At 42.6% G+C, this 15,856-nt stretch overlaps 1 protein-coding gene across 1 annotated transcript in view; it reads left to right on the top strand.

The window, feature by feature from the left end:
* Nucleotides 1-15,856, top strand: part of LOC119969033 — a 139,018-nt gene that overhangs the window by 29,194 nt on the left and 93,968 nt on the right. Inside the window, exon 5 of the mRNA XM_038802174.1 lies at nucleotides 8,449-15,358. Coding sequence (XP_038658102.1) covers nucleotides 8,449-15,358 — 6,910 coding nt within the window. The remainder of the gene's footprint in view (nucleotides 1-8,448; nucleotides 15,359-15,856) is intronic.

The raw sequence follows: 15,856 nt of genomic DNA, 5'->3' as shown, positions 1-15,856 counted from the left end.
CAGCCGCGCATGCGCAGTTGCCGTCTTTTCCCTCAGCCACCCCGCAAGATGTGGCGGCTTGATCTTGCGGGGCGGCGGAGGGAAAAGAGCGCGTCCGTTATGGACGCACGGCCCGCGATCGGTGGGCACTGATCACGGGCCTATGCCCCCCTTGGCACGGCCGTGGTACTGCCGTGCCAATCAGGCCCCCAGATGCCCCAAACGGGCATCTGGCGCCCGTTTCACGATGGCAGCGAGCAGGTGTGTTTGCTGCCGTGTTGAAACGGGCGCGAAGGCCTGGCCGCTCGGCCCATCGGCCTCGGAGAATCGGCACTCGCCGTAAAAAACGGCGAGCGGCAATTCGTGGCGTGGGTCGGGCGTGGGGGGGTGGGGGGAGAATAGCGGGAGGGTGTGAAAAATGTTGGGAGGCCCTCCCGCTATTCTTAAACCCGGCGTGGGGGGCGGAGAATCGCGCCCCATGTTCCTGTGATGGGCCTCTAGATATTTTATTATGTTAAGGGTGCAAGTTGCTGTTATTGAAAATATCAAAGTAAATTTGGCATGCTATTAAGCCCAGTGTGATGCATTCCTTTCTCATTTTGTGTTATTATCTTAACATTTATCTAGCCTATGAGGCTTTATCACCTGCTCTGTGATCTCATTAAGTTTCTTATTCAAACTGAAAACAGCCACCAAAACGTTTACAACATTCTTGATGCAGTCTTATCTATTTTTATTGCCTTCAATTAGTGTTTAAGAACTATAATGGAAAGTGTAATTTTAAGATAAAAGTCAGATTATCATAAAGTGCCATCAAATACATTTTTATACATTTACAAGTCTCCCTTTCTCTCTTCACATAACTATTGTGCAGGGCCTTATAGTTCTAAAGACCTTGAAAATTCCTACTGCCTGCACAAAAGGGAAAAGAATCGAGTTTCAACTCATTTTAGTTGAAGAGAGAGTGAGAAAAATGTTGAGAAGGATTGTGTGCTACGCTCCTTTAGTTTTGCTTTGTTTGTCACTCAGAAAGACACGTGACTGTTCAGATACAGGTCTCAATGACAAATCGTGGAGTAATTATTATATAAACCTTCGCTTAACTCCCTGTTGGTAGCAGATTGATAGAATTGACAGATAATGTATCATGGATGGCAAATAGTTTAAAGTATCGACCGATAGAAATTGAGCACATAGCACTTGATCTGCGGTTGCTACATTGTTCAAAAATAGTGGCCATTGTTATGATCCCAGTTGATGTTATAACTGGATGGAAAGATTCTGGAATGAAACCCTGGCTCAGACGACCAGGGGCAGAATTCTCTGACCTCCCGCTGGGTCGGAGAATCGCCAGGGGGGGCGGCGTGAATCCCGTCCGCCGCCGGCTCAGACACCGTTTTTTTGGCGGGAGCGGGGATCACCTCACGCTGGTCGGGGGCCGTTGGCAGTGGTTTCCTCCCCCGGTGATTCTCCGGTCCCCGATGGGCTGAGCGGCTGCCCGTTTGTGGCCAGTCCCGCCGGCGTGGATTAGACGAGGTCCATACCGGCGGGACCTGGTTCTGAGGGCGGCCTGCAGAGTCCTCGGGGGGGGGGGGGGGGGGGGGGGGGGGGGGATCCGGCACCCGGGGGGGGAGGGAACCGGCACTGGGGGGCCCACTGATCTGGGGCCGATCCTGGGCCTTGGGGCACTATTTCTCTCCCCGCCGGCCTCCGTAAAGCTCCGCCATGGCCGGTGCGGAGAAGAACATAGATTGACTGTGGCAATCTGCACTCTGAGCCTAATTGAATGTCCATGTATTTCTCCTCAAAACCGTGCCAGATGACTGTCACGTGAGAGGTTCCAAATGCCACTCCCAAAAAAGACGCTTTAAAATCTTCTTTCATAACACTGCTTTATATCAGTGGTTTACATTCCAAAACCAATCCAGGTTTTCCAAACGACTCTCCGCATGTGCAGGGACCATGCCAGCAGTTCTGCGCATGCATCAGAACACGCTGGCACTCCCGTGCATGCGCCAACTTGCACCGGCCAGCAGAGGCCATTCGCCGCCGGTTGGCACGGCGCCAACCACTCCAGCTCCGGCTTCGCCCCCGGATGTGCGGAAGATTGCGCAACTTCCGGGCAGCCCGACGCCGGAGATGGTCACGCCAATCTTTGGCACCGGTACGGCCCGCCCGCCGGTTGGGGGAGAATCCCGGCCCTGAATTTTTACTTTTCTTTGATAAAACATGGAGGAGCAGAGTCACAGGACTGCTAATTCGTTTTTAACTACTAGAATAAAACAGTTATTGAACACAAAAAGTTGTACTATGATTCAATACTCCTTTACCTCCCCCTCAGTTTAACAAATAAACAGAGATTTTAAGATTAACATCTTAAGTTACAGTGGTCTCAGTATCACAAAGTCCCTTTAAGAACATAGATTGACTGTGGCAATTTGCAGTCTGAGCCTAATTGAATGTCCATTTATTTCTCCTCAAAACCGTGCCATATGACTGTCACGTGAGAGGTTCCAAACACCACTCCCAAAAAAGACGCTTTAAAATCTTCTTTCATAACACTGCTTTTCATCAGTGATTTGCATTCCAAAATCCAGTCCAGGTGTTCCAAACGACTCTTTTAACAAAGTTTCTGCTCCACTTTTAACAACAAATCCAGTATCCAAGATTTTTAATTTAACCTTAAGGAATTCTTTTTCATAACTGCTGTACAATCTGTTCATAATTGCTTTAACTCTCGTTCCCTGAACTTATTAAAATTGCACCATGCTTTTGATTTACTTCTGAAGCTTTCCCACTTTAATTCTAGTTACTGCACTGTTTATTTCACTCACATCACTGTGTCTGCTTCTCCCTTTGAATTCTCCTCTGAACTACACCTTGGTCTCTGTTCTCTTAACTTCAGACTTCCTAGGACATCCATTGAATATATTCAAGAGGCGGCTAGGTATAGCACTTGGGGCGAATGGGATCAAAGGCTATGGGGAGAAAGCAGGATTAGGCTATTGAATTGGATGATCAGCCATGATCATGATAAATGATGGAGCAGGCTCAAAGGGCCAAAAAGCCACCTCCTGCTCCTATCTTCTATGTATAAATTTCAGTCCCAATTCCTTGGTTATCTGGACTGTATCTTCTTGGGACATCTGCCTCTTTCAGCTCCCTTGTCCTGTCCAGATTCTCCTGGCAGAGTTGAGAGATGGGAACTCCCTGGTGTCCTTCAACTGCAATATATCCAGCTAAAACTAAAACTTAAAAACCTTCCAGTAAGTTTTAAAGTGCTGGTCGACAAGGATAAGAGTGGTCCTAGGGTGAATGTGCTAAATTGGGGGAAGGCTAATTATAACAATATTATCCGGGAACTGAAGAACCTAGATTAGGGGAGGATGTTCGAGGGTAAATCAACATCTGACGTGTGGGAGGCTTTCAAACATCAGTTGAAAGGAATTCAGGACCGGCATGTTCCTGTGAGGAAGAAGGATAAATATGGCAGATTTCAAGAACCTTGGATAACGAGAGATATTGTAGGCCTCGTCAAAAAGAAAAAGGAGGCATTTGTCAGGGCTAGAAGGCTGGGAACAGACAAAGCCTGTGTGGAATATAAGGGAAGTAGGAAGGAACTTAAGCAAGGAGTCAGGAGGGCTAAAAAGGTTATGAAAAGTCATTGGCAAATAGGGTTAAGGAAAATCTCAAGGCTTTATACACCTATATAAAAAGCAAGAGGGTAGCTAGGGAAAAGGTTGGCCCACTGAAGGACAGGGGAGGGAATCTATGTGTGGAGCCAGAGGAAATAGGTGAGGTACTAAATGAGTACTTTGCATCAGTATTCACCAAAGAGAATGATTTGATGGATGTTAAGTCTGGAGAAGGGTGTGGAGATAGCCTAGGTCATATTGAGATCCAAAAAGGCGAGATGTTGGGCGTCTTCAAAAAATTAAGGTGGATAAGTCCCCAGGGCCTGATGGGATCTACCCCAGAATACTGAAGGAGGCAAGAGAAGAAATTGCTGAGGTCTTGTCAGAAATCTTTGGATCCTCACTGTCTTCAGGTGATGTCCCGGAGGACTGGAGAATAGCCAATGTTGTTCCTGCGTTCAAGAATGGTAGTAAGGATAATCCAGGGAACTACAGGCCGCTGAGCCTTATGTCAGTGGTAGGAAAACTACTGGAGAGAATTCTTCGAGACAGGATCTACTCCCATTTGGAGTGGATAGTCAGAGGCTTTTCCCCAGGGTATAGGGGTCATTTACTAGTGGACATAGCTTTACGGTGCGAGGAGCAAGGTTTAGAGGAGATGTACGAAGCAAGTTTTTTTACACAGAGGGTAGTGGGTGCCTGGAACTCGCTGCCGGAGGGGGTGGTGGAAGTAGGGGCGATAGTGACATTTAAAGGGCATCTTGACAAATACATGAATAGGATGAATAGAGGGATATGGACCCCGGAAGTGTTGAAGATTTTAGTTTTGATGGGCAGCATGGTCGGCGCAGGCTTGGAGTGCCAAAGGGCTGAATCCTGTGCTGTACTTTTCTTTGTTCTTTGTTCTACCTTAACATCCCCCAGCTGCTTGGCAAGTACTGCTACTTCTATTTGCTTTTAACATCATACCCCTCTCTAAGCACAATAGAAACACAATTGCAAGTTAAAGCAAATAACACGCATGCAAACATCTTTGTCCAGCATGAGGACGACACGGTAGCACAGTCATGTACACTGTTGCTTCACGGCACCAGGGACCCGGGTTCGATTCCCGACTTTGGTCACTGTGCGGAGTCTGCACATTCTCTCGGTATCTGCGTAGGTTTCCTCCCACAAGTCCCGAAAGATGTGCTTGTTAGGTGAATTGGACATTCTGAATTCTCCCTCTGTGTACCTGAACAGGTGCCGTAGTGTGGCGACTAGGGGTTTTTCACAATAACTTCATTGCAGTGTTAATGTAAGTCTACATTTGACACTAATAAAGATTATTATTAATCTAAACATAGGTTTTATCATTCCAGGCTCAGAAACATTAAAATTAAACCCACTTAAAATTATACCTTATTTCTAATGTTTGCCAATACAAATATAAATCCCTTAAAACTAACTCTGTTTTCTGAACATCATGAATGTGCACTTCTGACCCAAAGTGACTATCAGTTAAGGATAGACATGGGGTAGTGTTGACCAATACCTGGAGTAGCTTTTAATGGAAGAAAGAGGTCTAATGCTTACTGCACAGCTCATGTGCATTATCTTGGAGCCTTAGAAAGCCACATAGTACTGCAGAACAAATGGTATGCAGCTCAATTTCTAGGCCAATGCCTTCAAATAATATAATAATCTTTATTGTCACAAGTAGGCTTACATTAACACTGCAATGAAGTTACTGTGAAAAGCCCCCAGTCGCCATATTCCGGCGCCTGTTCAGGTACACAGAGGGAGAATTCAGAATGTCCAAATTACATAACAGCACGTCTTTTGGGACTTGTGGGAGGAAACCGGTGCACTCGGAGGAAACCCACGCAGACACTAGGAGAATGTGCAGACCCCACACCGACAGTGACCCAAGCGCTGTGATGCAACAGTGATAACCACTGTGCTACTGTGCTGCCCAAATCGTTGCGTCCACAACAAATTATCTGTCAACATTGTAGCATTGCTTTGCCCCTTGCCAGCTGTTGTAAGCGCATTCCACCCTAAATTTTCCTGCAAAATAAATAAATTACTTACTTGTAAAACACCATTCCAGTCACTATGGCTGCTTCCCCCTCCTTACCCCTTACGCCTCTGATCTCAAGATCAACACCCTGACCTCCATACCCTGACTCTGGACTTCGACCTCCTCCCTCCACTTCCTCACAGTTCTCTCCTCTTTGGTTGCTTCCACTTCTGGCCGTCAAACACTTTCCCCCTTTATATAAAAGTGGAAAATGCTGGATAAACTCATGCTGCAGGTCTGGCGGCATCTGTGGAGAGAAAGAGAGTTAACCTTTTGAATCTAAATGACTATTCCACAGAACTGTACCAGTTTTGACCATCGATCACTGGCCCCCTGCCGCCCCCACCACCGTCCACCACTCCCAATCGCAACCATTTCCATCAGCCACATGGCTTGTGAGTGGGACCCTTCCAAGGTCCTCAATCCCCCCCCTCCCCCCCCATCCCAAGACCTTCAGTCCCACTCCCAGCCACTGGTCAACTACCTGTGGGTCACTGGGAAACTGGCAGCAGCCTGAACTCCCAGCATTTATCTGGGTGGCATTTTCCCACAGATGTGAATGAGATCTGAAGTTCCAGCATGTTGTATTATTTTATTTAGAAATATAGTATAACTGAACTGCTACATTGATCTGAATTCCCAATACCGTCAAAATTAAACACAATACTCAAATGGGAGGCAGCCACCTTGACATTTAATTTATGAGATAAATGCCCCACGATAAATATACAAAAAACCTTAATGATCTTCACTGACAGTTTTTCCCCACACACCTTTTACCTTTAATGTCAGGTGGAACTGATTAATGTTTCTGAGGTCATGATTCAGTCCGCAATTGACTATATAATGTCATTTTAAAATAACCCCTGATTACTAGCTTCATGTTTATCATAGAAAACCCTGAAAATATGTGATGCAGGTATTAAGAGGAATGTTTGATTTCCCATATAAACTCGTGTAATAGTCGATCTTGCATAAAAGTCAACCCCCAACTTTCCAAGGACAGCCCACCTGCCTCTGCTCACTGCCCTCCTGTATGTTCAGAGTAACCAGGGGCAGAATATTACCGCGCGGGGGAACCATCCCAGAAGCCCACTTCCTGTCAGTCCACCCTACATACAATTCTGCAGCCGGGCTATATTGGGGTAGTGTAACTCTTCGACCCCTCACTGCAGAGGTGGTTCCACCCTGAGGAGCTGGCAGCCTCATCAGTCCCTAGAACACATTAGTAGGCACTGCTGGGACTGCAACCAGGAACAAGAAAGGATCCTGGGACCAGACAAGTCCAGGCTCTTGACGAGCAAGGTTTGTGCAGTTTAGCGAGGAGGGGACAGGGGTATATCTTGGTGAGTTTAATAGAGCAGACTTGTAGGAAGAAAAAAAGGAGTACTATCTTGGGGGCGGGGGGTGTGCCCCAGAAACCACAAAGGGCATCCCCCAAACTTGGCCCCCCTTCCGGCCTGTCTCCTTTGATAATTTATTTTAAAATTGGGTTGCCCACTCCAGGCATTTTATGGCATAGGCATCAGGCTCAATTGGTTTTTTAACAAGCCCAATTAACCCTTGATTATTTATTTAAATATGGTGGGAATAGGCTTGAGGGCGAGTGCGATAATGGTGTCGTGGGCACCAATCCTATTTTGTTTGCCTCCCTACAGGAACCATGTGTGGCATGGACACGTAAAGCGCAGCCCCAGGAATTGAAGCCAGGTTTTCTGATCTTTCTGCATTGGTGCTGGATTACTGAGTGAAATTTGCCTGCTGAGATATCGGGGAACTTTAGTGAAAGTCTAATTTCTAGTTGAAATGATGGAGAACAAACTAGACAGTTAGTGTACACAGTGCGTATGAGCCACAAGCTCATAGAAATGGAACTAAGCTCACTGAGCAGTCATGAACAGTCCCATGGCCCCACAGTAAAAGAAAAGGGATGATTAACATCTCATCTTTTGAAGGCGAGTTTGCTGAATGCAAATTGGCTGCTGTATTTCCTATATTAAGATGTGGAGATGCTGTCATTGGACTGGGGTGGGCACTGTAAGACGTCTTGCATCACCAGGTTAAAGCTCCGAAAGCTAATGATTCGAAACAAACCTGTTGAACTTTAACCTGGCGTAAGACTTACAATTCAAAATGTACTTCATTGGCTGTAAAGGGCTTTGAGGCATCCAGTGGTCATGAAAAGTGGCAAATAAATGCAACTCTTTATCTAATTAAAACATCTCCCTCTGGCTTAGCTCCAGTATTACGATTGAAATGGTAGCAGTTGTTAGGTGATGCATCACTAATGTTACGGTACCGGACCAGTCCCCCAATTTTTATTATAATAAAATATGTATAAACATTTCTTACATTCATCACACTTAAGAGTGTTATGGTTTTCTTGCATTGATTTAAAACAGCATTCCAAATTACACAGAAGATATATAGCTTTTTTTATTTGTTCCTAGGATGTGACCAATACCAACAAAGCAACATTTATTTGCGTAAATGAGTTGACCATATGATGTGGGACTTCAGTCATATAATCCAAAACAGTCACGTTCCCCTCCCTAAAGTGCATTCATGAACCAGTTGGGTTTTTTTTAAATGACGATGCTTTCTGATGTTAGCTCGTGGACTATCATATTTGTTGAATTCCATTTCACACATTACCATGGTGAGATTTGAACTGTAAACTTCTATGTTACTAGTCCTCTCCCGTACCACTAGATCACTATGCCCAAGAGTTAAAGTAGCAATTTTAAGTGCTGTTTTTCTTTTAATTTTCAGGAAATTAAGGAAGTTCAGACGAGTTATTCCGTTGGAGAAGGATGTTGGTGCAGTCCGCACTGAGAAGGATGCTGTTTATCGGAAAACCCGAATGAAGCCACACACTGTAGCAGGTGAACACAAAGAAATGGATAGCCAAGTTTTCGAAGTTGGAGCCGATGAAGCAGATAGTTCGGAGAATGAAAAAGACATACCTGTTCCACCGACCGTCACTTATTCAACTTACCGTGGAGCACGGAGAATCAGAAGGAGGAGATGTCAGAGAAAACCATTCCAGCCACTATGTCCCATCATTTCTGAAGTAGATGAAAGGAGTGTGATTTCATTGGTTGATCAACCACTTATAAATCAAATGAAAGAAGAAATTAATCATTGTGGCTTTTTGCAAGCTCCAACAATGACTGAGATCCAAACACCATCAGAAGAAAAAGTACCCATAATAAATAATGGCAAGGGAAATTCTGAATTAGAGCCCAGAATCAACATTGTGAAATTTCCATCAAATAAAGCTGGGCTGGCCCAAGATGCTAAAACAGAAAATGAACCACAGACGCAGCAAATGTATTCCAGTGGAGTCAGCAGGGAAATAGAATTAACTGGACCACACTACCAAGAAAGTAGTACGAAAGTAGAAAGTGAGTGCAGCCCAGTGACAACAGGCACAATAAATAGCACCAAGGAGCAAATATTACAACCTGATACATCAGTATCAAACATACCTCGTGTACAAAAGATATCTGCTGTCAATCCAGATGACATATCTGTCCCAGGTAGAACAATGACACATGAACACTTGCATTCAAATGGAAGTGCTGTACCAAAGAGGGACACACAACATTTCATTCAGCTACTCACTGATCATAATGATAAGAGCCACAGGGATGAATATCATGCTGACATAACAGCAAGCAAAATAACTGCTCAAACTGATAGCCCATCCAAAACAACTATTCAGATGGACCCCCAGCAAATGTTCCATGTTCCCTCTGCATCAAAGGCAATCCGTACAAAAGGAAATGAAGCAGATGTACCAAAAGCACACTGCCCCACAACAGATGCAGTTGAAGCAGCAACAACTCAGAACTTAAAGCCATCCAGTTTAAATAATGTTACTCCCTTAACAGAGACTGACCAACAAATTGATAATACAGACTGGAAAAGAAAAAGTATTGTTGCCAATTCAGAAGCTGGGGCTCTAGCAGTTCCTGTAGTCATTTGTTCAAAGCAAGACGATATGGAAAAAGAGACTGAGAAATCAGAACCTGTGAGCGAGAGTGAAAAGCAAGGCCTGGTGCGAGAAATTTTTGACAATGCTACTGATCCAACCAAAAATGTCTCTTTTACAAACCCAGTGAAAACAATCCATCTGTGCAATGAGTTAGACACACCAAAAGTAATACTAAATGATAACTATGATGCACAATTGAAAATTGCCAGCAGCACTCAAACAGATGGACACACAACAGTATCAGGTCATTTTGCCGTGTTCAATAATGAAGTGGCCATTCCTGATGCCTCTACCAATGACATGCCAAAAGAGTATAAAAACAAAGATAATGTAACAGGGTTAACCACCAGAAGTCTCACAGCAGACACTGGATATGCAATTGAGAAATTATTGAAAGAGTACAGTCAAACAACACAATGGAAATCAGTACCTGACACAATACAGGTAAACGAGGAGTCGTCTTCTGAAGTATTGGAAAAACAAATGAGTAAGGACTCATCCAGGTTGACAACTGTTGAAGCAAGAACTGAAGATACAGCCACAAGTACTAATGTTACCAATGAATCAACAGTTGTAATTGAGAATGATAAACATCTCAAAATACCAAGTGCCACTGTCTCTAAAATTGCTGCAGACACAGGCCCAAGTGCAATGCAGTCATATGGGGTTAACAATTCTGAATCCACTATAACTACTGAATCCCCAGAGAATTCAGAGGCCAGTTCGCTAGAGAATGAGGGATCACTGTACGCTCAAAAACCAGATCAATTATTTAAAATTTCTCCTGTAAAGGAACATGACCACACTTCAGAATCATTAGCAGGTACTCTAGCCTCTTCTCTTGAGCCCAAGCTTTCTAAAGCAATCAAGCCTTCCTTGGCTAATGAAAGTGTATTCTATAGGTACTACCAAGAATCAACAGTTTTATTTTTAGATTCAGCCAAGAATGCACATTCAATTGCAAATAGTGAAACTGCAACTGTACAGGCCGTTGAAGAAAATCAGTCGGTTGAAGAAATACAGGACAACAAAGAAGCATCTAACTTTGTAGCAATGCCGAAAGATGCCATTGAAACATCTATTAGCACAAGCAAGTGTAGCCAATCAGGAAACAGTTTGTGGTACAGATGTTTTCAACAAAGTACTGGTTTATTGAATACACGGGAAAGTACACAACCTAACATAATCAGTGAATCAAATTTGGGATTGACACAGTTCGAAGGAATTGCGGAGTTAGCAAAACCAATTGCTCTTGAAGAAAAGTGTGGTCAGGAGGCAATTCAAAGTACCTTGCATGGAGATTCACTGAATAATTCCAGAATGGCCTACTCTAATGAACAAAATGAAGAAATGGCAAAACAAATCAAAAGCTATGACAACTGGAACGCAAATGCAACAAATTCAGGTAAACCAGAAGATGAAGAGACTGCCTCAAAAATCAAGGGGAAGAAAGAAGAACTGATCACTATGCAATCAAGAGCAGAATTAATCACGGAGACATGTACAGTTGATGAATCCCAGGCACATCCAGTAGAAAGAGTAATAGCTACAGATAGTGATAGCATTTTAGAGGGAGCAACGAAAGAAGTAGAAGAGGAAATAATATCTTCAGCGGTACGAGTAACACCACATACCCAACTGAGTACCACAGTTATCAAAGAGGATGTTACTAACACACAAATTGATTTAGATACGATGAAAACTGCCAGGCTAGTAGATACAAAGGATGATGACTTAAATGAGAACACAAACAATGTTACAATGAACAACACGATTAAAGAAGAACCTGTAGAATTAATGAAGACAGTACAAGTTAATGATGAGCAACTAATGAGGATGGAACAGTCAGATATACAAGGGAAGTCTGAAAATTACTCCAGACAGATTACCGGAGAAGAGAGACAAGATAAACCTCTGGTAACACATGAAAATGTTTCTGAGAATGTTGCTTCAGTCTATAGAGCTGATGTGAAAGATGTCTTAATAATGATGGGTCCACAGGAGAAAAGTATCAGTTTGGCACCTTTAATGCCAATGGGCACCGACCTTACTCTGATACATGCTGCTAAAGATGTAAGAAACCAGGAGGAAGGGTCAGGCCTCTTAAAACTTACCTCAACAAGTCAAGCAACTGGCAGCACAGAATCTGCATTTAAGACAATTGGAGTCAAAGTGAATGATGGTGAAGTAGGAGCAGAGGATCCTGTAAAAGAAACAGAACAGAGAATTGAGCTAAGCAAAAATGTAATTGCTGCAGAAGATTCCTTGTCAGAAAAATCTTCAGAAATAATGAAAACAGAAAATAACTCTGATCACATGGCCCAGGAATTTTCTGCGGCATTATCAGAGCAGTGTAATATTATTGATCCAACACAGAGTACTGCTGTATTAACAACTGATTCTGTGAAATCAACCCAATCTAATGACACCCAGGAAAATGTTGTGTCTGATTTTGGTAAAAGTCAACCAAACCCGGAAGCAAATCATTTTCAGTCAGGTTCTGTCGAGTTAAAAATAGGTCAGTCAAGTTTGTCAACTGACCAAAATAACTCTAGTAATCTAACCACAAAATCTGAAGATGGAACGTGCATGATTTCTGAAACTCCGCAAAGTTCCAACATCTCTTTATCAGATTCAGTTAAACCGGCGAATGAAGTGGAAAAAAGAATGATATTAACAAAAATTATTTCTGCCCAGGAGGCAATTCCAAACATTCAGCTACCTGATGTAGCACGAGTGTCTTTATCAGACATGGTACCAGCCACTGAGAGCAACATGACTTCACCACCAGTATCAAAATCTGATGTTGGACTGGTGACTCTCTCAGAACCAGTAACACCACATACCCAAACGTGTAGCGTTGTAAACAAAGATGATGTTACTACTGCGGAAACAGCTTCAGATATAACAAAAGCTGCTATGCTAATGGAGAGGGTGAATGCTGTTGACTTAAATAAGAACACAAATAATTTACCAATCGACAATACAATTGATGAAGAACCTGAGGAATTAGGGAAGACAGTAGAAGTTAATGTTGAGAGAGTGAAAGACGTGGTACTCTCGGAGATAACAGAGGAGTCTGAAAATACCCTCAGATGTACTTCTGGAGGAGAGAGACAGGAAAAACCTTTGGTCACACATGAAAATGTTTCTGAGAATGTTCCTTCAGTCTATAGAGCTGATGTGAAAGATGTCTCAATAGTTATGGAACCACAGGAGAAAAGTATCAGTTTGGCACCTTTATTGCCAGTGGACACCGACCTTTCTCTGATACATGCTGCTAAAGATGTAAGAAACCAGGAGGAAGGGTCAGGCCTTTTAAACCTTACTTCAACAAGTCAAGCAACTGGCAGCACAGAATCTGCATTTAAGACAATTGGAGTCAAAGTGAATGATTGTGAAGTAGGAGCAGAGGATCCTGTAAAAGAAACAGAACAGAGAATTGAGCTAAGCAAAAATGTAATTGTTGCAGAAGATTCCTTGTCAGAAAAATCTTCAGAAATAATGAAAACAGAAAATAACTCTGATCACATGGCCCAGGAATTTTCTGCGGCATTATCAGAGCAATGTAATATTGATCCAACACAGAGTACTGCTGTATTAACAACTGATTCTGTGAAATCGACCCAATCTAATGACACCCAGGAAAATGTTGTGTCTGATTTTGGTAAAAGTCAACCAAACTCGGAAGCAAATCATTTTCAGTCAGGTTTTGTTGAGTTAAAAATAAATCAGTCACGTTTGTCAACTGACCAAAATGACTCCAGTCATCTAACCACAAAATCTGAAAATGGGTTATGCATGATTTCTGAAACTCCACAAAGTTCCAACATTACATTATCAGATTCAGTTAAACCAGTGAATGAAGTGAAAAAAAGAAAGATACAAAAAATTATTCTTTCTGCCAAGGGGGCAATTCCAAACATTCAGCTAACTGATGTAGCACAAGTGTCTTTATCAGACATGGTACCAGCCACTGAGAGCAACATGACTTCACCACCAGTATCAAAATCTGATGTAGGACTGGGGACTCTCTCAGAACCAGTAACACCACATACCCAAACGTGTAGTATTATAAACATAGATGATGTTACTACTGCAGAAACAGCTTCAGATATAACAAAAGCAGCCAGGCTAATGGAGAGGGTGAATGCTGTTGACTTAAATAAGAACACAAATAATTTACCAATAGACAATACAATTGATGAAGAACCTGAGGAATTAGGGAAGACAGTAGAAATTAATGTTGAGAGAGTGAAAGACGTGGTATACTCGGAGTCTGAAAATACCCTCAGATGTACTTCTGCAGGAGAGAGGCAAGACAAACCTCTGGCAGCTGTTGAAAATGTTTCTGAGAATCTTCCATCATTCCATAGAGCTAATGTGAAAGATGTCTCCATAGCGATGGAACCACAGGAGAAAGGTATCAGTTTGGCACCTTTATTGCCAATGGCCACCGACTTTACTCTGATACATGCTGCTAAAGATGTAAGAAACCAGGAGGAAGTGCCAGGCCTTTTAAACCTTACCTCAACAAGTCAAGCAACTGGCAGCACAGAATCTGCATTTAAGACAATTGGAGTCAAAATGAATGATGGTGAAGTAGGAGCAGAGGATCCTGTAAAAGAAACAGAACAGAGAACTGAGCTAAGCAAAAATGTAATTGCTGCAGAAGATTCCTTGTCAGAAACATCTTCAGAAATAATGAAAACAGAAAATAACACTGATTACATGGCCGAGGAATTTTCTGTGGCATTATCAGAGCAGTTTAATATTATTGATCCAACACAGAGTACTGCTGTATTGACAACTGATTCTGTGAAATCAACCCAATCTAATGATGTTCATGGAAATTCAATTGCTGTATTTGAGAAAAGTAAATCTGGTCAGTTAGCTGATCCTGGTGGTTTTACAAATGAAAGCATGAAAGATGTGGAGGGGGTTGAAACAGGAAGAAATACTGAGCCACATGAAACCTTTGACTTTTTTGCCCGTTCAGCTGATGTACTAAATGGTCATGCCACAGAAAGCACAGAAACAACTGACCATATTGAGAGAGAAATGGAACTTCAATATTTAGAACAGGAAGCATTGATCCTAGACACACCTTCGAGTCACAGCATCAACAGGAGGAGAATTTATCCTTATGCTTTATCACCAATATATGAAGAGCAGGAGTTGGAAGATGATGAGACAATGGACATGTATAATATGACCTATTCTCCAACTTTAACAACTGAGTACAATTCTAACCAATGTGTTACATCTATGCATGAACCAATAGCCACAACTTTACAGTTGATGCAAACAGAAAATGTAGTTCAAGAGATTGAGGAGGAAAAACAGAATCCAACCGGATCTGTTTCTGCATTAGAAGTGAGCACAAGTGTCTCCAGTGACCACTTGCAAAAAGCAACTATAATTTCTCATGCAATAAATGAGAAACAAAACCTGTCTTCACCGCCACAAACCGAAACCTGTCTGGATGGCTCAAATGATTCCCCTAAACCTAAGTCTTCTGCAGCAGGAGATAGTATTTTCTACAGATATTTTCAGTCGTCTGAGGATTATTTAACAAAGGTCGAAAAAGCATTACCTGAAAGCGAGTCTAAAATGTTCACTGATTTGCAACAGAAACCGGTTGAAGGCTCAAATCTGTTAAAATGCTCACCAGATTCAAAGGTATGATATTTTGTTTATGACTTTACATTTAGGATAAGATTCACTCTTTTGAATTAATGTTTCTACTGCCCTGTTCTGACCTTGACATAATGTGCACTACCTGTAGAAAAGAGAGAAAGAACATAAATTGCCAGACCTACAGTAAAAGGTGCTGCTAAGAGTTATCCAAAGATAACAGAAGGAGATATTTTTTCTTCATGATGTTTTCTGCTTTCCTTGAAAGGAAACACCTGATCTCAATTTGCTACTTTGCAAGGCAGTGTTGTGGAATGATAGATGTGTAGCCATGCAGCGTCAATCCATATGCACTAGGTTCACATATGCAGCACAATGCTACTATAAAATTAAGCATTTTGGAAGATCAATTTGGTTCTGATATACAATTAGCACCCTAACAATTTGAATATTTATTCCTTTAATATGTAAACTAACGTAGAGGAATTAAATTTCAGATTTTCTTAGCTTCCCTTTTAATTCACCCCCCCCCCCCCCCCCCCC

This window comes from Scyliorhinus canicula, chromosome 7, assembly GCF_902713615.1.
Source record: "Scyliorhinus canicula chromosome 7, sScyCan1.1, whole genome shotgun sequence".
Taxonomy (NCBI): Eukaryota; Metazoa; Chordata; class Chondrichthyes; order Carcharhiniformes; family Scyliorhinidae; genus Scyliorhinus; species Scyliorhinus canicula.
This window is presented reverse-complemented; position numbering and strand designations above follow the sequence as displayed.